This window comes from Trachemys scripta, chromosome 3, assembly GCF_013100865.1.
Source record: "Trachemys scripta elegans isolate TJP31775 chromosome 3, CAS_Tse_1.0, whole genome shotgun sequence".
NCBI classification, from domain to species: Eukaryota; Metazoa; Chordata; order Testudines; family Emydidae; genus Trachemys; species Trachemys scripta.
In genome coordinates, this window is record NC_048300.1 from 143,170,739 (window position 1) to 143,193,130 (window position 22,392).

General features: G+C 41.0%; 1 protein-coding gene and 1 non-coding gene across 2 annotated transcripts in view; both read left to right on the forward strand.

Annotated features, from left to right (window-relative positions):
• Positions 1-22,392, forward strand: part of ELOVL4 (ELOVL fatty acid elongase 4) — a 55,944-nt gene that overhangs the window by 30,594 nt on the left and 2,958 nt on the right. Inside the window, exons 4-5 of the mRNA XM_034766151.1 lie at positions 18,118-18,289; positions 22,117-22,244. Of these exons, the coding sequence (XP_034622042.1) occupies positions 18,118-18,289; positions 22,117-22,244 (300 nt within the window). The remainder of the gene's footprint in view (positions 1-18,117; positions 18,290-22,116; positions 22,245-22,392) is intronic.
• Positions 10,754-10,857, forward strand: LOC117875681. Its single transcript, XR_004645320.1, has one exon. It is a non-coding gene; the product is annotated as a U6 spliceosomal RNA (small nuclear RNA).

Here is a 22,392-nt window from a genome sequence, read left to right on the forward strand (position 1 = left end):
TTAGTAGACTAGACAGAAATCTCAGAATCAATCCTCTAGAAGAGATGAAAAGTTAACCATTTTTTCTAACATTCGAGTCTGTTGATTTTGAAAATGGCTGCTACCAAGTTGAATTTTGATGTTTAGACCCTCAAACCTGCAGATATGTATGGCCATCATAATTCACCAGAAATGTTTGATATACCAATGGTTTGTGCATGATCTTATCATTGAAATCAAACTGTACTTCTCAGTCTATTAAGAAGAGAAAGGAGAAGACACAAATCATGGTTTTAACACCTATTGCACCCTAATATTCAACTTTTTATAGCTCTGAGTCATCCGTATATCATAATATTAGAAATAAGTTAATCATACACAGAAGTTATTTTCCCATAAAAAGTGAAATCATTTTCTCAATTTCTTGCAAGCTTAGTATTTGTTGTATAGTATGTAATGCTTTGTAGTTTGACCAGAATTAAGATAGAAGTTCTGGCAATTGTATTTTTTTTTTTTTTTTTTACAAACAAAGCAACAGTAGTTAGCTGAGGTGGTGGTTTATGACACTCATATTGGTTACAGCTGAAGATAAACTGGTAGTAATGAAACTGGTAGTAAGTCTCAACAGATCAACCCTAGTTTCCTACAGTCTCTACTTGATTCTTGACAAATAACACAGAGAAGATGGGCATGAAGTCAGTGAACAAGGATTGCATAGAATAAGGGAGGCAACAGCCATTAGAAAGAAACTACACAGTGTCATATATGGTGAGACCATTGACAGAACTGAGTCCATCGTTCATTCAGAACAAGCAGTATCAGTTGTGTGGCACAGAAATTGCTATGCCCAATACACTGACAAAGGCAAAATCCAGAGGTTACAGAACACAAGAGTATCTGCAACTGATTTATCACATGTGGCAAGCTGTAGTTTTCCCAATAAAAACGATCAGTGTCCGTAATACAAGACAGTCCAGTTTTGTGAAACCTATGAACTGGAGATGTTGCATGTTTTGACAAGGCGTGCACCATAAACAAATACTCATCTCTGTAACTACATTCAAGATGAGTGAACAGATAATGAGGGCAGGTGTATTTGACCACAAAATGAGTGTTCATTTAGCTGGAGTAAATGACCTCATAGCTGCTGAATCTAGCTTGTTTCATCCCGTTTATGAAGTTGATGATGAAGCAGAATGAGGGCACCAAAATTACTGATACAGCAATGAGTTGGCTTGAAAGTGAGCTTCAGCATGCAGCCATCTGAGGTATAGCGTCATTACTGCAATCTTGTAAAGGAAACTGGCACTGAAATTCCACACGCCTACATAAGTCATAGATCATCATTTAAGGACAAACTCCAAGCTCGTATTGGAGACTTATTTCAGTTTCTTTCATTGTCTGATTGGTCTCCTGCTGAAAGACAAACACTCTTAATTCCAACCAAGTATAAATACATATCCAACTCACTAATGATTCTTGCCAAGATGATAAGAAAGCTGTCCCCATTTACCATCCCCCAGGAGATATATTTCTGTCACTGGGTACATGTTGCATTTGAAATTCTAGGAGATACTTTGTCACACCCTGGCCACAAGGGTTTCAGGGTCAGTGAGGATGATGTCTGCACATGTTCCTCCAGTGCTGTATGAAGACGATGGTAATAAAGAGAACTCTGAGAAACAAGAATCAGTGAAATGCAAGGAGCTTAGTGTAGCTCAATATTTTGTATATGGTGTGAGTATTGGCAGGAAATGGACACTAAAGCATATTGGTCTTGGGTGAACCCTCCATCAGGCAACAAGATCAAAACAACTTGTTCAGCTTTTCCATAAGACTAGCCGCTGCAAGAGTGGGCACAGCCGTAGCAGAGAAAACCCTACAAAGTATGGAAGCTGAGAATGATGATGTTATTCCTTCCAGATCGTTCTCAGAATATTTTTTCCTCTATGCAGCCACCAGTACTGACACAAATTATGTTTTCTGGATGTCAAAAACGAAATCTATGCAACCCAAGTTACTGCTTGGCAAAGAGGACTTGCCCCATATCTGATGTTGAATCATTTAAAGCCATCAAATAACAGCATACTTTAATGTTGCTGATGCAATTGAACCAATCCTATCAGACAATGTAAGAAATGGTAAAGCTAAACCAGTATACATGGACCATGTTTGCAAAGAATGATACTCTGAATCTGAAGAAAATTGCAAAGCTGCGGTGCAGGCAAGAGCTTCTGATTTGGCTTTTATTGTTAAACATCAAAATGAGACCCCAAGATGTGGGTTTTAGCCAGTTGCACATGACAACTAGCACTGGATACTGGCCAATCATTCACGTGCCTGCCCAAGAGCTAGACATCCTCAGTGCTGTTGTACAGAGATGCAAATGTGTGTCAGTGCTTGGCCAGCAGTATGTGGGTCTAAATGTTGATGAAACTCTGTACTTAAACTGATGAAACTAAAAAGGGCACACCAGGGTACAGAGAATGGCTTATTCCATGATTAGGTGGCCTCCATATCTCAATGAACTTTCAAAGACTTATAGGCCAGCACATACAGGCTTGAGGGCTAGCAGATGACTGTATTGAAAGTGGAGTTCTTGGACCAAATCATCAGAACAAGCTGTGATGTCAAATCACATGGCAGGGTGACGCAGGACTACAAGCAATGTTTCAAGCATTGTGTTGCCTACTTCTTCCACAACTCTTGGACTTTATAGGAGCACATGATCGAGAGCTTAAAGAGGATATTGTCAAAGCAATCAGTCACATTCTTATGGTGAGTTCATGTCACTTCATCTTTGTAATTCACAAACATTTTGAAATCCCACCTTCACATTGGTGACCAGTTGAGGTGAAGGTAGTAGGAACTTCAGGTTTTGGTGGTGATACATGGAAATGGTGGCCTTACTGCTCATGCTCAACCATGCCCAGAGAGAAGGAGATTGGGAGCTGCATCTCTTCACCTTCAAATGTGTAATGTCATTCTTTATGAGAGATGACCACACAAATTATGTGCGGTACCATCTACACTGTAGAAATACATCCACTACCACCTGAAGTGCTCAAGGAGTTCCAGCAAGGGAACTTTATTGTCAAGAAATCATGTCAGAAGTTCAACCAAATGGACCTTGATCAGACCCATAAGTGGCTTAATGGCATAAGAAAGAAAGGAGGTGGAATTATAGGCATCACTAAGATTTGGTCAGCTCCCAGCAGATGAGCCTTGTCTTACAAGCTGAGAGCCCATATTGCAGCAGACACCAAAGCCAAGTTCTACGTTGGCTTGGATGACTAGTTTATTCGCAATGAGTCAAGAAAGGCAAGAAAGCAATGTGACAATGAAGATGAGGATGCATTCTTACTAATACTTCAAAGGCTCAAAGTTTTCTCTGGGGAGGAACCACCCACTTCATTGCAAAATATTTCAACAAGAAATATGGCTACTGAAGCCATGCAAAGCACACTGTTGAATGCAAAGATCCTAAGACAAGTGCATTTGGACAGCTTTGTGGAGAAAGTTTATAACAAGAGGGGATGCCTGGACATGTACGCATTCACGAGTCACTGACAAAAAATAATGCTCCAACTTTTTTCTGAGCTATATGGGGTGAGAAAAGAAGTCAAAGGAAAGGCTTTGTAGCGGGGCGGCCTGGCTTCCAGGTGCCCCAGGAAGCGATGAGCCAGAAAAGCCGCCAGAGTGGGCGGAGCCACTGCGGCCTGTCCCCGCCCCCCGGAAGTCAAGGGGCGGGACAGGAAGTATAAAGGCCAGGCCCCAGCGCTCAGTAGCTGGCCGGCAGCGGGAGAGGACAGACGCTGGTGCCCGAGCTCCCGCGGACCTGAGCCTGCCGAGAGCCCGGTATCCCGAGGAGGACTGGCCGAGCCTGCCGAGAGCCCGGTATCCCGAGGAGGACTGGCCGAGCCTGCCGAGAGCCCGGTACCCTGAGGAGGACTGGCCGAGCCTGCCGAGAGCCCGGTACCCTGAGGAGCGGTTTGAGCTTCCCCCCGCCGAGGCCCAGAGGGAGCGACAGACCTACCCGGTGCTCGGGGCCCGGAGGAGTCCATGATCTGTGACCCAGCAGACGGAACTCAGGAGGAGCAGGTACCCATGGAGGAGGAGATGGGAAGTGGCCCGGGGATAGCAGACCCCGAACCCATGTCAGTGTGTTGTGGTCAGGATCCCCACTGACTGCGCGGCAGACGGACTGCTGCGGATAGGGCCCCGGGCTGGAACACAGTGGAGTGGGTGGGCCTGTGTTCCCCCCTGCCACCCCGCGCCGGGTGGCAGTCTCTCCTCCTCCTTGTCCAAGGGGCCTGGGCCCCTGACTGACTATTGATTTGCTGCCCCGCCCTGACCTAGGGCCTGGGCTAACCCAAACTGACCCAGCCCCTGCTACAAGGCCTGGGCCACTGACTGACTATTGGTGTGCAGCCCCGCCCTGACCCAGGGCCGGAGCTGTTAATTGTGTGCTCAGCCCCTGCATAAGGGCCTGAGCTCAGAACTGTTAATTGTCTGCTCAGCCCCTGCACAAAGGGCCTGAGCTCAGAACTGTTATTCGCTTTGTAGCGGGGCGGCCTGGCTTTCAGGCGCCCCAGGAAGGGACGAGCCCCACCCCGGAACTACTACAGGCTTTAACCATGAAGGCAGACAGAAATATTCTTCAGTAACTAAACACAGCCTGTGAAGCCAGCAGGACTGTGAATCTGCAATAAAATTTGAAACATGAGTTAATGCCTGTCCCTTTGGTATTGGCACAGATAAATTGCAGTCTAAGAACAGGCACAAAAGCAATACTGGGCAATGTAATGACAGCTAATGTCCACTGTCCACTAACGGTTACCCTGAGGTAGTTGACAAGGGGTTTACTGTTCTTTACGAGCAACTCCTGTTTCAGATCTGACAAACTCACTACACCAAATACACCACTTTCATGGTATTAATCCATGTCAGGTAAGGTCTCTAATGAAAGCTTGTAACTTATCAATACTCATAAACACTGTGAGATGTGTGTATGGGTAATAGCTAAGGAATGAATAATGCAATTATATTGAAAATTAGGTCTTATGGCTTTGGAGTAAAATTGAGTCACATGGGAACAGTATGTCTCAGTGCCAGCCCTGGCTATCTGATTATGCAGTATATTGCTTAATTGTCCACCTTTGCCCCAAGCAACAGAAGTTATTGGAAAGTTATCAAAGGTTTCCCTCAAAACCACTTGCAAGGAAAATATGACTATCTATGAATAAAAGTAAAAGACTAATTCAGTAGATCACAGGATGGAGAAACACATTCTGGAACCATTCATTGAGGAGGTACCTGGATGCATAGGTGTGTTTCATGAAAAATTGGGTCCTAACTCCTTGGGATTGCAAGCACTGCAAAAGACTCAACTGTGTGGTGAGAATCTACTGTATTAGATAGGAAAGGTAACTGTTAATAAGTGTAGGCCCTATTTTGCGTTTTATGATGTTGTTTTGTATGTCACCATTTGTTTCCGTCACTCACACTTGTTTCTGTTTGAATCTCTGTTCTTTCTTAAATAAAATTCCTTTTGTTTTACTATAATTGAACTCCAGTGTTGTGTGTGATACAGGAGCAGTGGTCTGAGGTAAAACTGGTGAACTGGGGTACACTGTTCTTTGGGAACAAGGCTGTGGGATTTGATCAGGGTCTGGATTCCACAGGGGGACACTTTGAAGGACTTGAGGGCTGGGGTATATCTATTGTCAACCTGCAGGAAGCAGGGTTGGTATAGTCCAGAGGAGAGTGCTTGAGTGGCTAACGGGCTGGTTGTGTTAGCCATAGAAAAGTCATCCGGAGCCAAAACATTGGAGACTTTTCAGACACATTTGTAAAAACGGTACTTAAGAGTGGAGAAGACTTCCACGGTATAGACGTTGTGTTTGACAGGTACTACCAGGACTCTGCTAAGGATGGTATAAAATAAAAATGCTCAAGAGGTATAAGACCCATGCGAAGAGTAGTGGAAGGCATATATGTGCCTCTTCCAAGTAACTGGATGAATTTCAGTGTGTTTTTCAGAAAATATTTTTAACGGAGCAACTAATGACACAAGGATCTGACACAAATGACACAAATCATTCTGGCTGGTGGCTTTCAGGATAAGGCTGAAGCATAGGGCTCAACAGCAACAGTTCACACCAATTGACTGGTGCTCATGAGGAAAAATGAGATACAAGAAAGATTTTACACCGTGTCCACAGTGATGCTGATGCCAACAATGTGGTGATTGCAGCCAGGGACACTGATGTGCTTACTCTTTTGCTGGCATACTATAACAAAATGGCAGGTAAGCAGTTTGGATGAAACCTGGCACATCAAAGGAACCAAAATATTTTCCTGTTCATGCCATTTGTGAGAAACTACAGAATGGACCCCCTGTTCTGGAAACTCTGCTCCCATTTCATGTCCTGACTAGTTATGATGTTACCTCTTTTATCGCTGGACACAATAAGATGACTGCATGGAAAGTGTTTCAGCGACACAGTCAGCTTCTAACACACCTTGGACAGGGTGACATGCACTCGTAGAAGGTCAAAAGTGCAAAAGAGTTGATTAGTCAGAGGTAAGACTTGTCAGCGGTCCACAGTACTGATAAAACACGTGCCATTTTGTTCACATGCTTGCAGTTATCAGAAGCTATACCCCAACAAATGGTGCTCTTTTCTTCCACATACGGAGAGCTCATTACCAGGCACTAGTTTGGCACTAGACAGCTCCACTACCGAAATCTAATTCTTCCTCCTCCAAATACAGTGGGTTGAAAACAGGAGAATAGAGGTCTGGTGCCACAGGTCAGGTCATTGCCACCAGTACCAGCGATTGCCTGGAGGCAATAGTCTGTGGCTTCACCAAAGGGTGCAGAAGTCAACGTTGCAAGAACAGGACAGCACAACTTGTTTGTACAGAAGCATGCCAACGTAGAAAACTGGAACAAGGGTGTGTCAATGTACCTGACCCTTCGTGTTTACGGACAATATTATCAAATAAGTAAATGTCATAAGTGAACCAATAAGATGTTGATTCAATCTGCCACTGAATACCAAAGTTTATGGAAATAATACATTAATATGTGTGCTTAACTTGTGTGCATTAAAATGTTTACTTAATGTTTAGTCAAGAAAATATTTTCAGTTGTTTTTAAAACAGGTGTTTTCGGAGTACGTGATACATTTCTGATAATTGAATCAGCTTGCACACTTTTGTGTCAAAGTGCAAATGCTCAGGTTAAGAGCCATGTAAAAATTCTTTCATGGTTCTATAACATATTAAAATATTTCTAGTGCCTCTTGCAAATAAGAAACTGAAATTCAGTAGCTTTATAAAAAGATTGTGCATATTTGATTACTTTTCTTACATATTTTGTGTTACGCTACGGATTTGAGAAACATTCAGCTAACACCTTACAGTGGAACTTTTTCAAAGAAGGGAAGCTACACGTGAGCAGTGTTTCCCTGTTGATGTCTGTCCAGGCAATGTCTTCTATTTCAATATGCATTTTCTGCTCACATTTTCTCTTGTTGTCTTGTAAATATATTACTAAACTTGGCTAAATCTGAAACATTTTGTTTTCTGTTGCTTTTGCCTTTCCAATTAGTATTGTTACTAGTTTTGAAAACAAGGTGAACAGATTAAATATATGCATAATTTAATGTAAATGTTTGGTGTAGCAGGATTTACAGTAAAAAGAAAATATGAAGCAGAAGGATCAGGGTGTGACGGGTTGGATCACAGAAACCCCCTTGGGAGCTGCCACCTGTTGTGCAAAGACTACCTCTGCTCCTGTTTTCCCTGCCAGCTCAGGACTCCAGCACCCTGTCTTGCTGAGCCAGACACTCCCGTCTGCTCCAACACAGACCCAGGGTCTGAATCTCTTGCCCCAAAGCTGCAAGTTTACCTGAAAACAGCTCATGGAAGTTTGCTCATCTTTAGCACTCAGATGCCCAACTCCCAATGGGATCTAAACCCAGATAAATCCGTTTTAGCCTGCATAAAGCTTATGCTTTGCTCTCTTTCTAGATTCCTTTATACACAACATACAGCTTGGTAACAACCATATTTGGATTCAGCACATTCAGCACTCATAAATTGTTCGCCCTCTATAACACTGATAGAGAGATATGCACAGTTGTTTGCTCCCCCAGGTATTAATACATACTCTGAGTAAATTACTAAATAAAAAGTGATTTTATTAGATACAGAAAATAGGATTTAAGTGGTTCCAAGTAGTAACAGACAGAACAAAGTAAGTCACCAAGCAAAATAAAATAAAATGGGCAAATCTATGTCTAATCAAACTAAATACAGATAATCTCACCAGTTCCAGAATGCTCCCTTTTACAGGCTAATCTCCTTTTAGCCTGGGTCCAGCAATCACTCACAAACCCTGTAGTTACTGTCCTTTGTTCCAGTTTCCTTCAGGTATCCTGGGGGGGTGGAGAGGCTCCTTCTTAAGCCAGCTGAAGACAAAATGGAGGGGTCTCCCACGGGTTTAGATAGACTCTCTCTTGTGGGTGGAGACCCCCCTCCTCCCTCCTATGCAAAGTCCAGCTCCAAGATAGAGTTCTGGAGTCACCTGGGCAAGTCACACGTCCCTGCATGACTCAGTCTTTACAGGCCGAAGCCATTGTCCACATGGTATCTTGCATGTCTCCAGGAAGACTTCTTATGTGGATTGGAGCATTCCAAGATGCATTTTTCTCCAAGTGTTTCTTGATCAGGTACTTAACCTTGTGAATTCCTTCCTAAAGAAGCTGACCAAATGCCTCCCAAAGCTTACCAAGGCTTGGTCTACACTACCCCCCTAATTCGAACTAAGGTACGCAACTTCAGCTACGTGAATAATGTAGCTGAAGTTCGAAGTACCTTAGTTCGAATTAGTTCGAACTTACCTTGGTCCACACGCGGCAGGCAGGCTCCCCCGTCGACTCCGCGGTACTCCTCTCGGCGAGCTGGAGTACCGCAGTCGACGGCGAGCACTTCCGGGTTCGACTTATCACGTCCAGACTAGACGCGATAAGTCGAACCCAGAACTTCGATTTCCAGCCGTCGAACTACCGGGTAAGTGTAGCCAAGGCCTTAGAAACCAAGCAAGCATACAGCCCATATTCTTAACCTCAAGTAGAAAATGATATATATGTACAAATAGGATGAATAGATATAGTAGATCATAACCTTTACGGAGATATATTACATGGCACTGGCAGCACAAAACATATTCCAGTTATGTCATACATACATTTATAAGCACCCCCTCCCCATAAAGCCTTATGGGGTACACTGTCACAAAGGGGATACGTGGTCATGTAGAAGGGGAAAAGTAAGTACAAAACCAAATGTGAACATTATGAACATTTTAAGGAAGAGCTGATCACGTCTTTGTGAATCTGTACTGCTTGAGTCTCGTACAGTATACAACAACTTTACATTGCCTTCAGCTGAGAGCAGTTTTCTCTCATGAAGAATAGTCTTTGAGTAATTCAGAGGGGTTTTTGGATCAGGATAAGATATACGGGTTGGCAAATAATAATAAATAATGTTTTAACCTTTTTTCTGAAAGTGATAGCAACAAAAAGTGCAATTAGGAGGCATGGTACAATTCAATTCTCTTATGAGTTGGGCTATAGTGTTTGGCACTGTTGGAAAATTCAAGTATATGAGAAACTGCACAATATTTATCCCCTCTCCCCAACACAATGGAGGTTTGTTTTTTGTAACTTTGACTGTCAAGTCTTGTAAGTATAAAGTGAATTTAATTTAGACTGAAAAACTATACATCTTTCATACAGAAGCAAAAAGAGATGAAAGAAGAATCAACTTTTTGCCACATTCAGCAGTGTGTCCTGCTTTGCGATTAAATTTAAAGATAAAGACCTGAAATTTTCGAAGGTGCTTCAGAGAGAGAGAGCCATAACCACGGAAATCCCATTAAAGTTCAAACTCCCTTAGGCTCTTTACAGCATTTACAGCATGGTCTTTTCAAAAGTTATGAATGTCCTCTTTAATTCTCATCAACCGAACAAATTCCTCAAATAAATTAAAATTAAGCATCTGTTTTGCTGGATTCCAACCTCCAATTCTCATTCGATCATCAGAGCCTGGTTTTGTTCTTTCTTTGGGCACATAGTCAGGCTTCTCTAGTCTATTGGGGTTTACAGGGAGCTATGGGTTGAGGAATTTGGGGTTATTGGTTGTGGGGGTATTAAATAGTTTGCAATTTTGAAATGTGCTATTTGTGATGCTAGGAGGACTATAGTGTGAAGTGGTCTAGGACAGCTATCTTTTAATAAAAGGTATTTCTCTTCTTTTGGCATTTCTAATAAGTGTACAAGTGCCTAGAACTTGAATAGGTATTTTTAATATAAAATAAACAAAATCATGTAAGTAACTGCAGATTACAAATAAATTTTGGATTACAAGATTCTAAACTCTTACAAAACTCCATAAGAAGGAAATGTGAGTTTAAAAAAACAAAAAAAAAAAAACCTCTCCTTCACAGTATATACAGTATATTTATGATCTCATAAAAGATACTCCTGCAAGTCCTCTGTAACCAGTCCTTTAATTAGAGTTCTTCTGAAGGGAAAGCAAGGAAAAGAGGGATTCCGCTTTAGAATCCTGTGGTGTATTGGGGTTTTTTTTTGTTGTTTTTTAGTTTCTGCCCTTATACTAAATAAATAGCTTTTCAAATGGAATGATAAACATAATATGTGATACAAAACTGTTCAGGCACGAAAGATTTGTGTGTGTGCACTTGTTTTGGCAGCAAGTATATTAAAATTAGAATGGAACAGGAAAAAATTAGTGTGGTACCTATGCAAGGATGACATGCAAATTCATGAAGCATTACATACTTTCAGATTAAACTAGATGATCTAATGGTCTTTTCTGGCCTTTAAACTCTTTGAAAATAGTTAGGCCCTGTCTATGCTGGGCATTTTCACTTGAATAGATACAGTGGTGCAAATCCCAGCATAGCTGCACTACACCAGTGTAAAACAGGCCTTGTACCAGTCAGCTTACCCTGGTTTGGATCTGGTGAAACAAACCTACTACTGACAAGGCCTTAGGTTAAAATTGTTAATGTGAACATGAAGTCATCTTTAAAAAAGCTTGCAGAGGTCATGGAGTTGGATCTGTTGCTGACCCCTTAATCTTAGGCAGTAATGTAATCTTTCTGGGCCATCTGGTGTCCTAACAGACTTAGATTTGACTCATATGAAAGCTCCCAGGAAAGAAATCTTATAATAATTACATTATTGGTTTAAAGAATATTTAGTATTGTATATTATTTTTTAATTAATTATTTTTATTAATTGGATTATTTCATTGTTACTCTTTCTGTTGAACTTGATATTAAGAATCAACTTTATCAAAAATACAACTATCAGTTAGGTCCTACATTTTTGGTGCTTTACAAAGCAAGTTTAATGGTGCCTGACTGTTCTTGATATATTACTTAATTGGACAGAGCATAGACATGCATGCTTTCCTATCCCCATCTCCAAGTGGCTGCTTGACCTTGGACAAGCAACTTAACATTTCTTAGTTTCATTTTTTCATCTATAAAAATAGAGGCCGTACCTCAATCCTTAGGGGTATTGGGATAATTAAAGACTTCACAGCACTTGAAACCTGTCAACTTCTTTGTAAGTGATAAGTAGTAGCAAAACTGAATTATTTATAGCTGTTGAGCAGAGCATGCAACTGATATTTTCTACTTATGTAGCACTCTTTAGTGGGGATTTTGAGGTTCTGTTAAAAAAAAAAAACTGGGTAGGCATAATCCCACTGAGAAATGGGGAATTGGAGGCAAATACCACCCTGGATCTTTAAAATTATTCATGCCTTACAGGAAGGGAATGTCTTTTAAATGAATTCAGTGTTGTTCACTTGAATTCACCTAACAGGACGTGAATAATCTGCAGGACAGGTAGAATTCTAAGGCTCCTGGACTATAAATATTGAGTGACCTGCTCAAGGTCATATGGCAAGCCTACAGTGTGCTGGGCATAGAAACCAGGTTGTCTGACTACCAGACCTCACTTTTACTTCCACACTCTGCCATCCACATTAATCTTCAAACACTGCTTCTTGTTCCAGGGTTTCTTTAAGAGCAGTTACTGTACTACAGTGTCACCAATGGGTGTGATGCCAAGCCTTGCTGTGAGAGTTAAATATATGACTGCTTGGCCCAGAAACAGAAGTGCTACTTTACTGAGCATTATGTATCTTAAAACTTCTTTTGGCTTGTCCATATATCTGGGAACTCCCAGCTCTGGCAGTCTTCTTTGTTTATTTCTTTCATCTACTCTCCCTCTCCCTGTTATGACAGAAATTACCCAGTTTTGTCTCTGTTCATATAAACTAATGAGTCTGCCTCACCTCCCTAGCATCTGCATTGGTTTCAAAATATGTGCAGAGATGATGAAACAGGCATTCAGCAGTTAACATGCAAAGCATGCAGATTGGCAACAATAAACTGTGTTGTTACCCTTCTGGGAGCTCGCTGACTCTGCAATGCAGAACTGCAGCTTCTGCTCCTGTGATGCTTTCTCCTTCCAACCTTTACCTAACCTAAAATGCTCACCTCACTATCCAGGGTATGACTTGATGGATCCAGAGGCAATTGAGACATCCCCCTTGCTCCTGCTCAGGCTGGGGAGGGAGACATCCCCAAGCAGAAACAGCTGGGGCAGTGCTGCATATCCTCCTACATCCCCCTTCTCCTCCCTACTCAGTTTATGTATTTGAGGGGGAGTGTGCAGCTCCTCTCTCTCTTTCCTTCCACCCTCCATGCAGGGGGCTGTCCTACATGGCTTCCATGTAATGGAGCCCAGTACACCTACCACCACTGAACAGTGGAGCCATCGTGCCAGGAAGGTCGAGGAAAGGGTGGCTTCTGCTTGCTTTTTACTGCAGGGAGCTCTTGCTTTCTGCTGGCCTCCTGCCATTTTGACTCTGTTCCAGCCCTGCCAGGGCCATTTTAATGGACAGGGGCCCCAGAAGACATGGGAGACCTTTAATTATGAGCTTACATATTTCATCTTCCATTTTTTATTTATGGGGCCCTAACACATATATGTATCCTGTGTTCATTACTGTAAGAGCAGGAATTTCTGTTCACGATTTTACATATTTATTTAATAACACTTGCAAACCTGTCCCTTGAAAATGGTTTGAGCATTTTTGATATGTGGCTTGACTGTTTTTAGATGAATACCAATGTACTTCAACTACAATTTGAATATGTAAATTAATACATGTACCACTGTGAAGGGTGACCAGAAGTCCCGTTTTTAAGAACATAAGAATGGCCGTACTGGGTCAGACCAAAGGTCCATCCAACCCAGTATTCTGTCTACTGATAGTGGCCAATGCCAGGTGCCCCAGAGGGAGTGAACCTAACAGGTAATGATCAAGTAATCTCTCTCCTGCCATCCCCATCTCCAGCCTCTGACAAGCAGAGGCTAGGGACACCATTCCTTACCCATCCTGGCTAATAGCCATTAATGGACTTAACCTCCATGAATTTATCCAGTTCTCTTTTAAACCGTGTTATAGTCCTAGCCTTCACAATCTCCTCAGGCAAGGAGTTCCACTAGTTGACTGTGCGCTGTGTACTGTGATCTGGCACACCAATTTAATTCAGAAGAGCAGTACCAAAGCGATGTTCTTCAGCATGTGGTGGCAGTTATAAAGTTTTTAAGTGCTAATGGGTTTGGCTTCCATGGCCAGGATGATGTATTAGAATCCGAAAGCATTAGAAATTATTTTGGGATTTTGGAACTAATATCACAGTTTGAGTAATTTCTGGCTGACCACCTACCTACATTTGTACAGAAGGGGAAAATTAAGCCCTCCTATATGTCGTCAGCTGTCTCTGATATTCATTGAATTGATGGGAATGATAATTAAAAATACTATAGCAGCAGAATTACAGCAAGCCAAATATTTTTCTGTAATTGTTGATATAACTCCTGATGTAGTGCATGTAGACCAGCTCACACTCATCTTCTGATTTCTCAGTTCAGAGGGGCATATAATTGTGAAATTCATTGAGTTTCAGCTACCTGAGAACCACATGTGCAAATGGCCAAAGCTGTGGTGGCTATGATAAAAAAAATAAGCTTTGGATGTGTCTGTCTGCTGTGGACAACCGTATGATAATACTACGTTCAGTCGGAGTCAACAGTGTTAACAATTGCTCAGATGCAGTCATTTTTGGGGGGCTATGCAGTGACTCTATTCTTTCCACTCTGCCTCAATATATTGATGGAAATCCATTTTCACAACATAAATACTGACACTAGCCAGAGATTGTTGACTCTCAAAAGTCTGTCAGATACTCAGTGGTGTAATTGTGCTGATTCTACCAAGCCATTGTGTCAAAACTATAGCAGTATTCAACAAGCCTTGGAAGGTCTTTCAAAAAATATAAATCAGCCTCCAGACACTTGTTTATATGCAACTTATCTTCAGATGAAAATGGAACAATTGGAGATAGCTGTCGTGGCACTCTTTTGGACACTGTGCTTCAGCAGTTCAAACTGACCAGCACCCAGCTACAGAAGATGGACATAGATCTAAGTGTTGGTGTTAATGTACTGTGCTCCCTGGAAACATTTGTTGGGATATTATGTGAACAGTTTGAGGATTTTGAATTCAGTTCAAAGAAAATGTGTATGCTACTTCTGAATACAGTATATTCTACTTATTAGCAATCCCTCGGAAATGGCAGAAAAAAGTTGCCATTATCTGGCAGTTGCTAATAAGCGAAAGGCAGGTTTGCGAGGCTGCAACCAGGGAAGGAATTGCTGGGATGTGCCTGCCCTGGCTTCAGCCCTGCAAACCTTCCTGTGGCAGGTGCTCCGTATGTCCCAGTGCTTCCTTCCCTGGCTGCAACCTCATAAACTTGCCTGCAGGTGTAGCCTTTCTTCCAAAAACAATATTGTTAATAAGTGGCATGCCATTGCCAATATCCAAATCCCATTAATATTAAAGTCATTGGGTTGGGATTGGTTCCTGGCAAAATTTTGCTAGTAACTGGAAGTTGTTAATATCCGGATCAGTAGTAAGTGGAATCTGTTGTACTATCAACATGAGTTTGTCGTCCCCGTAAAAGAAAACCAATTGAGGGTGAGTCTGAAGAGGCAGTAGAGCCAGTACTTAAATGAAGCCATCAGTTTTGCACTGAAACATTTTTTGTCAGAACTGACAAACTTGCCTACGTCACAGACTAGATGCTTTCAATGTGCTATATGAGTGCTTTGAAGACCTGTTTAAACTGGGTTCTGCGTATGCCCAAGGCCCTGCAGGGACCCCCACGAGAATATAGCATTCTATAGTATTGCAACTTTTTTTTTTTTTATGGAAGGGGCCCCCGATATTGCTTTGCCCCAGGCCCCCTGAATCCTTTGGGCGGCCCTGAGTATGTGTCAATGAAGTTCGCAGATATACAGCAGTTTATCCTCAAGACTTGGACCAAAACTTTCTTGACAAACTCTTTCAGTGTCAGTTCTCTGCACAAAATGAAACAAATTACCATATGCACTGCATCAGCTGCTACCTCACAGTTGTCTGGTGTCTACATTTTCTAAAGTTGACACTGGCCTATGAATTTTTCTCAACCTATCTGTGACTAAATGTGAAGGAGAGCAGTCATTTTCAAAGATGGATAGGATAAAAAAAGAACCAAGATCCACAGTGCAGCAAAACAGTTTGAATGCTTTTGAGGGAACAGAGTTGGTCCAAGAAATGAACTTTGCCAACCTAATCACTGACTTTAGTTTGCTTAAATCTCAGAAAAAAACAGCTCCAAACAAAAGGTATGAATTGTTTTGTATAGCTTTTACATTGAGAGAAATGCCCATAGCAATGGTATTTGTTTTTTTCACCTATCAGACACACCATTCACTATGTCACATTATTAATTATAGTGTATGTTTGTTACTGCATTTCAGTTATTTGTGTTTACAATGCATTGCTTTACCTCTATGGCTATTTTTTTGCTGTTATGTCTTTATCAAAAACAAAAATTACTATCTTAGAAATTAGTCTTAAAAGCTTGAAAAATAAGCCTGATTATAATTTGGGTTGTTTATTGAACACAGTGTCAGTATGAAATACTACATTTTTATGAAATATCAGAGAATTAGAATAGTGTATATCAGGTCTCTAGAGAGAGCTGTTTTGATATCAGTGCCTATTTTTGCTTTTTTGTAAATTGTTTTGGAGAAGAATTGATCAGACAAAGTCTGCGCAAAGTTGGGTAATAATTCTAGATGATCTTGCTCTAGTGAATACTGTTTCTGAATTCCACTATATTTGGCTGCAGCAGTTGTCTGTACATGAAACCAAATTGCTCTATTTCTGCTTCCTTTGTAGTGAACTAGTTATCTGTTTTTTCTGTCAGTCCTTGCATGGAATTGCTAAAGTGTTTAGTGTCTAAACTGACATGCGATATTGAGCAGGCAGTACTTCTGAGGAAACGTATTAACTGTAAATATTAATTGCTAGCTAAAGCTAATTCTTAATGTCAGCTATGGTGCATGTTTTGTTCCCTTATTCTGTTAATTCTTTAAATAACATGTTTTTCATCATATCAGGAAGGTTCAAAGTTTCGGGGGGGTTTTTATTGTTTATTCAGGAGGTGGCTTAGAGTATGTGCCCAAGACCATGAGAGTTCTTAATCCAGCCCTGAGTCCTGACCTTACTCACCCTTATTGAATGAGCTAGATCTTTTACGATGCTGGGGCTAGGGCAGGGATCGGCAACCTTTGGCACGCAGCCCATCAGGGAAATCCACTGGTGGGGCAGGATGGTTTATTTACCTGCAGTGTCTGCTGGTTCGGCCGATTTGCAGCTCCCACTGGTCGCGGTTCACCGTGCCAGGCCATTGGGGGCTGTGGGAAGTGGTGACCAGCACATCCCTGGGCCCGTGCCGCTTCCCGCAGCTCCCATTGGCCTGGAATGGCAAACCGCGGCCAGTGGGAGCCGCGATTGGCCAAACGTGCGGACGCTGCAGGTAAACAAACTGTCCCAGCCTGCCAGCGGATTTCCCTGATGGGCTGCGTGCCAAAGGTTGCCAATCCCTGGGCTAGGGTAATTGTCAAACTTTGTTTGGGGACTGGAAAGAATTTTTCCCATATGGCAAAATTGGCAAACTGCTGTGTAGGGTTTTTCATCTTCCATTCAGCATATCTGAGGTCTGGATTTGGACGAGGTAAATTACATTGTCACAACTTTAGCAGGCTCCATTGTGGTTGGTGGGTTAAAAAATGGTCAAATATGAATCCCCTGTAACCCAGTGGGCTGGTTGGGCATGAGCTCAGAGCAATTTGTTGCATGATGATGGGGTGTGTTTTGTTCAGTGTTTGGCTCCCCTTTTCTCCATTCTCCTATCTTCTTCATGGAGGAAGGGAGCAGGATAGACTCTGACTTCCAGATCAGGCCTGAGCATGTAAAGAGGGTATTGCCCTTACATGTGCCTGTCAAGTTTGTAGAATCAGGCACCATTGTTACCCAGTTGAAATCCACACTGGAACAGCCCAGCTAGGTAGTATTGGGGAATGGTCTTCATTGGTTAAGGGTTTTAGTAAAGTTGTGGCCTCTGCATTTAACCATATTGTGGTGTATGTGCCTCCTTGTTTCTGTGTCCATGTCAAATTGTGGTCTGCTTGCATACAGGACTTTCAGTAGCAATCTCTGTAGAAGAGACTAAGGTAAAGAGGAAGTACATGAGAGATAGTAAACTGCTTCTCTTTATAGATGGCTAAATTGTAAAATACGGTAGCCTTTATAAAATAATATATTGAACCCATGTTCAGAAATTACAAAAAACTACATCCTTGGCTGGAGTAAAATCCAAAGAAGTCTAATGCTCTGATGTTGCCAGATGTTTAATAGTTAAATCATAACTGACTTCTCCTAACCTATGATTCCACTCCTGCTGTAAATAACCCAGAATTCAGGGCATTTTTCAGAAATGGAATAGAAACTGCCAAAAATGCTAGTCATATCTTCCATTTCTTCCTCACAGCACATTGATGTAATTAACTTTAATTTCATTTAATTATTTATTTAAGAATCATTAGGATCTTTGTTCCTATATTGCAGATAGCTGGTGCTTTATGGTGGTACTTTGTCTCAAAAGGAATTGAGTACTTGGACACAATATTTTTCATCTTGAGGAAGAAATTTAACCAAATCAGTTTCCTTCATGTCTATCACCATTTCACTATGTTCACCTTGTGGTGGATTGGTATCAAGTGGGTTCCAGGAGGACAAGGTGAGTGAACTGTCTTTTTCTCTTAAGGCAATATAGACATAAGAGTGAGAATCAGCCTATTTGGAATTAATAAAGAAACCAGTATTTCATGGAGTTAACTGAATACTATATGATAAGTCTATTCAAACAGCATTGGATCATAGCAGTTACATAAGTGTAACTACCTTCTGTGTGAAATGAGGGGGAGAAAGAACAGAGCTGTAGTTTTATGAATTGCAAAACACTTTACTCACAGGCATCAAATGCAAGACTGAAATTCTGTTTTTACAAATTCCCTCTTTAAAAAAATTGTCACCTTGCTATATGGAGCAGGCAGATAAATTTGAAAATTCAAGTTGACAAGTGTCTCTTTAAGGTTGAGCCGTACATGAGGATTTTCAAATGAAATTACAGGGAAATCCTACATTCCATGGTGACAAAAAAAAGTATTACTGTCTTGCAAGGGGTATCCTACCCTGCAGAGGAAATTACCATGAGTTCTGGCAAGAAAAGACACTCTCTCCTGCATGACAGTAATCCTTTAGGCAATGTTAGCTGTGTAGCAATGTGTGATTTGCAGTTTGGAATCCTAGGCCATCACTACTTTGCAAATGTATAGTATCTGTTAGAACATGCATGTCTAAAGTGCAACTATTAATTTTTTTTAAAGATTGAAGTATATTTACTATCTAAATAATATTTTTCATAGAATCATAGAACTGGAAGGGACCTCGAGAGGTCATCTAGTCAAGTCCCCTGCACTCAAGGCAGGACTAAGTATTACTAGACCATCCCTGACAGGTGTTTGTCCAACTTGCTCTTAAAAATCCCCAATGATGGAGATTCACAACCTCCTAGGCAATTTATTCCAATGCTTAACGACTCTGACAGTTAGGAAGTTTTTCCTAATGTCCAACCTAAACCGCCCTTGCTGCAATTTAAGCCCATTGCTTCTGGTCCCATCCTCAGAGGTTAAGAACAACAATTTTTCTCCCTCCTCCTTGTAACAACCTGTTTATGTACTTGAAAACTGTTATCATGTCCCCTCTCAGTCTTCTCTTCTCCAGACTAAACAAACCCAGTTTTTTCAATCTTCCCTCATAGGTCATGTTTTCTAGACCTTTAATCATTTTTGTTGGCTATTCTCTGGACTTTCTCCAATTTGTCCACATCTTTCCTGAAATGTGACGACCAGAATTGGACACAATACTCCTAATCAGCACGGAGTAGAGCGGAAGAATTACTTCTCGTGTCTTATTTACAATAGTCCTGCTAATATATCCCAGAATGATGTTTGCTTTTTTTGCAACAGCGTTACACTGTTGACTCATATTTAGCTTGTGATCCACTATGACCTCCAGATCCCTTTCCTCAATACTCCTTCCTAGACAGTCATTTCACATTTTGTATGTGTGCGGCTGATTGTTCCTTCTTAAGTGGAGAACTTTGCATTTATCCTTATTGAATTTCATCCTATTTACTTCAGACCATTTCTCCAGTTTGTCAAGATCATTTTGAATTTTAATCCTATCCTCTAAAGCACTTGCAGCCCAACCCCTCCCAGCTTGGTATTGTCTGCAAACTTTGTAAGTGTACTCTCTATGCCAGTATTTAAATCATTGATGAAGAAACTGAACAGAATCAGACCTAGAATCAGACCTAGAACTGATCCCTGCAGGACCCCACTCGTTATGCCCTTCCAGCATGACTGTGAACCACTGACAATTACTCTCTGGGAACAGTTTTCCAACTAGTTTTGCCACCACCTTATAGTAGCTCCATCTAGGTTGTATTTCCTTAGTTTGTTTATGAGAAGGTCATATGCGAGACAGTATCAAAAACCTTACTAAAGTCAAGATATACCATATCTACCGCTTCCCCCCCATCTACGAGGCTTGTTACCCTGTCAAAGAAAGCTATCAGGTTGGTTTGACACAATTTGTTTTTGACAAATCCATGCTGACTGTTATTTATCACCTTATTATCATCTAGATTTTTGCAAATTGGTTGCTTCATGATTTGCTCCATTATCTTTTCAGGTACAGAAGTTAAGCTGACTGGTCTGTAATTCCCCAGGTTGTCCTTATTTCCCTTTTTATAGATGGGGACTATATTTGCCCTTTTCCAGTCTTCTGGAATGTCTCCCATCTTCCATGACTTTTCAAAGATAATTGTTAATGGCTCAGATATCACCTCAGTCAGCTCCTTGAGTATTCTAGGATGCATTTCATCAGGCCCTGGTGATTTGAAGACATCTAACTTGTCTAAGTAATGTTTGACTTGCTCTTTCCCTATTTTAGACTCTGATCCTACCTCATTTTCACTGGCATTCATTATGTTAGACGTCCAATCGCCACCAACCTTCTTGGTGAAAAACGAAATAAAGAAGTTATTAAGCACTTCTGCCATGTCCACATTTTCTGTTTATTTTCTTTCCCCCCTTATTGAGTAATGGGCCCACTCTGTTTTGGTCTTCCTCTTGCTTCTAATATATTTGTAGAATGTTTTCTTTTTTTCCTTTTATGTCCCTAGCTAGTTTGATCTTGTTTTGTGCTTTGGCTTTTCTAATTTTGTCCCTACATACTCGGGTTATTTGTTTATATTCCTCCTTTGTAATTTGACCAGGTTTCCACTTTTTGTAGGACTCTTTTGAGTTTTAGATCACTGAAGATCTCCTGGTCAAGCCAGGGTAGTCTCTTGCTATACTTCCTATCTTTCCTACTCAGTGGGATAGTTTGCTCTTGTGCCCTTAATAATGTCTCTTTGAAAAACTGCCAACTGTCTTCAATTGTTTTTCCCCTTAGACTTGCTTCCCATTGGATTTTACCTATCAACTCCCTGAGTTTGCTAAAGTCTGCCTTCTTGAAATCCATTGTCTTTATTGTGCTGTTCTCCCTCCTACCATTCCTTAGAATCATAAACTCTACCATTTCATGATCACTTTCACCCAAGTTGCCTTCCACTTTCAAATTCTCAACCAGTTCCTCCCTATTTGTCAAAATCAAATCTAGAACAGCCTCTCCTGCTGTTGCATCCTATCAAACAGTGCTTTCTACTGAAGAGTTTTCAGGCCAAGATTTTCAAGAGTGAGTGCCTAAAGTTTGACATTCAAGTCCATATTTTAAGGGCTTGTCTACACATATTCCTGATGAACTCCATATTTGCGGTGCTACTTCTGGTTAGGGTTAACCCACAGGAACAAGGCACTCTTATTCTGAAATAAGAGTGTCCACAAATGGAGTTGTTCCCAATTAAGTCCATCGATACTTAAGTCCTTAGACACCTATGTAAGTGGTTCTGGTTTTCAGGAGACTGTAATTCATTGATGTTAATGGATGTTGCTGGGTGCTCAGTTGTTTTGAAAATCATTCTATGTATTTGGGTGCCTAATTTTAGCCATCCGTAGATGGCAATATTAGCCTAAATGTAAAGAATTATTAAATGTTAAGGGCAATCCTGAAATATCAGTGCTATTGTTTTAAAGTTAATTTTTTTAACAATAGATTGTTAAAAGTGGTGTATTGCATGTTGCAAACACCCATATAACTTTGCTCATGTGAGTAGTCCCATTGAAGTTAGTGGGACTACTCACATGACCAAGTTACTTAATTTTGGTACATGTTTATAGGCTCAAGCCTACATAGTCAAACCTGTCTAATGGACAAAAGATGTGGATTTCAACTTAAGTTCAGTTTTTATGCATATTACTATTAGTGCTGACAATACATACAAGATTTTAAGTACAAAATGTGCCAATTTTATTTTTACTGTGTAATACAAAAAAATAGAGGTAACTTTTTGGTTTTCATGTTTAAAAATAACACTTTGTTGTTGTTTTATCTGAACAGCTTTTTTTGGAGCCCAAATGAATTCTTTTATTCATGTTGTTATGTACATGTACTATGGATTAGCTGCCTGTGGCCCTAAATTTCAGAAATATCTGTGGTGGAAACGATACTTGACCATATTACAATTGGTAAGTAAAATATCTCTCTCTCTCTCTCTCTCTCTCCCCCTGTCAAACGAAAGGTGTACCAGCCAAGCACGAGGCTGGATGGCTGTCACTTATTCACAGATCAAGTCAGAAGCTGATGTATTTCTAGAAGTGCAATGGACTTTTGAAA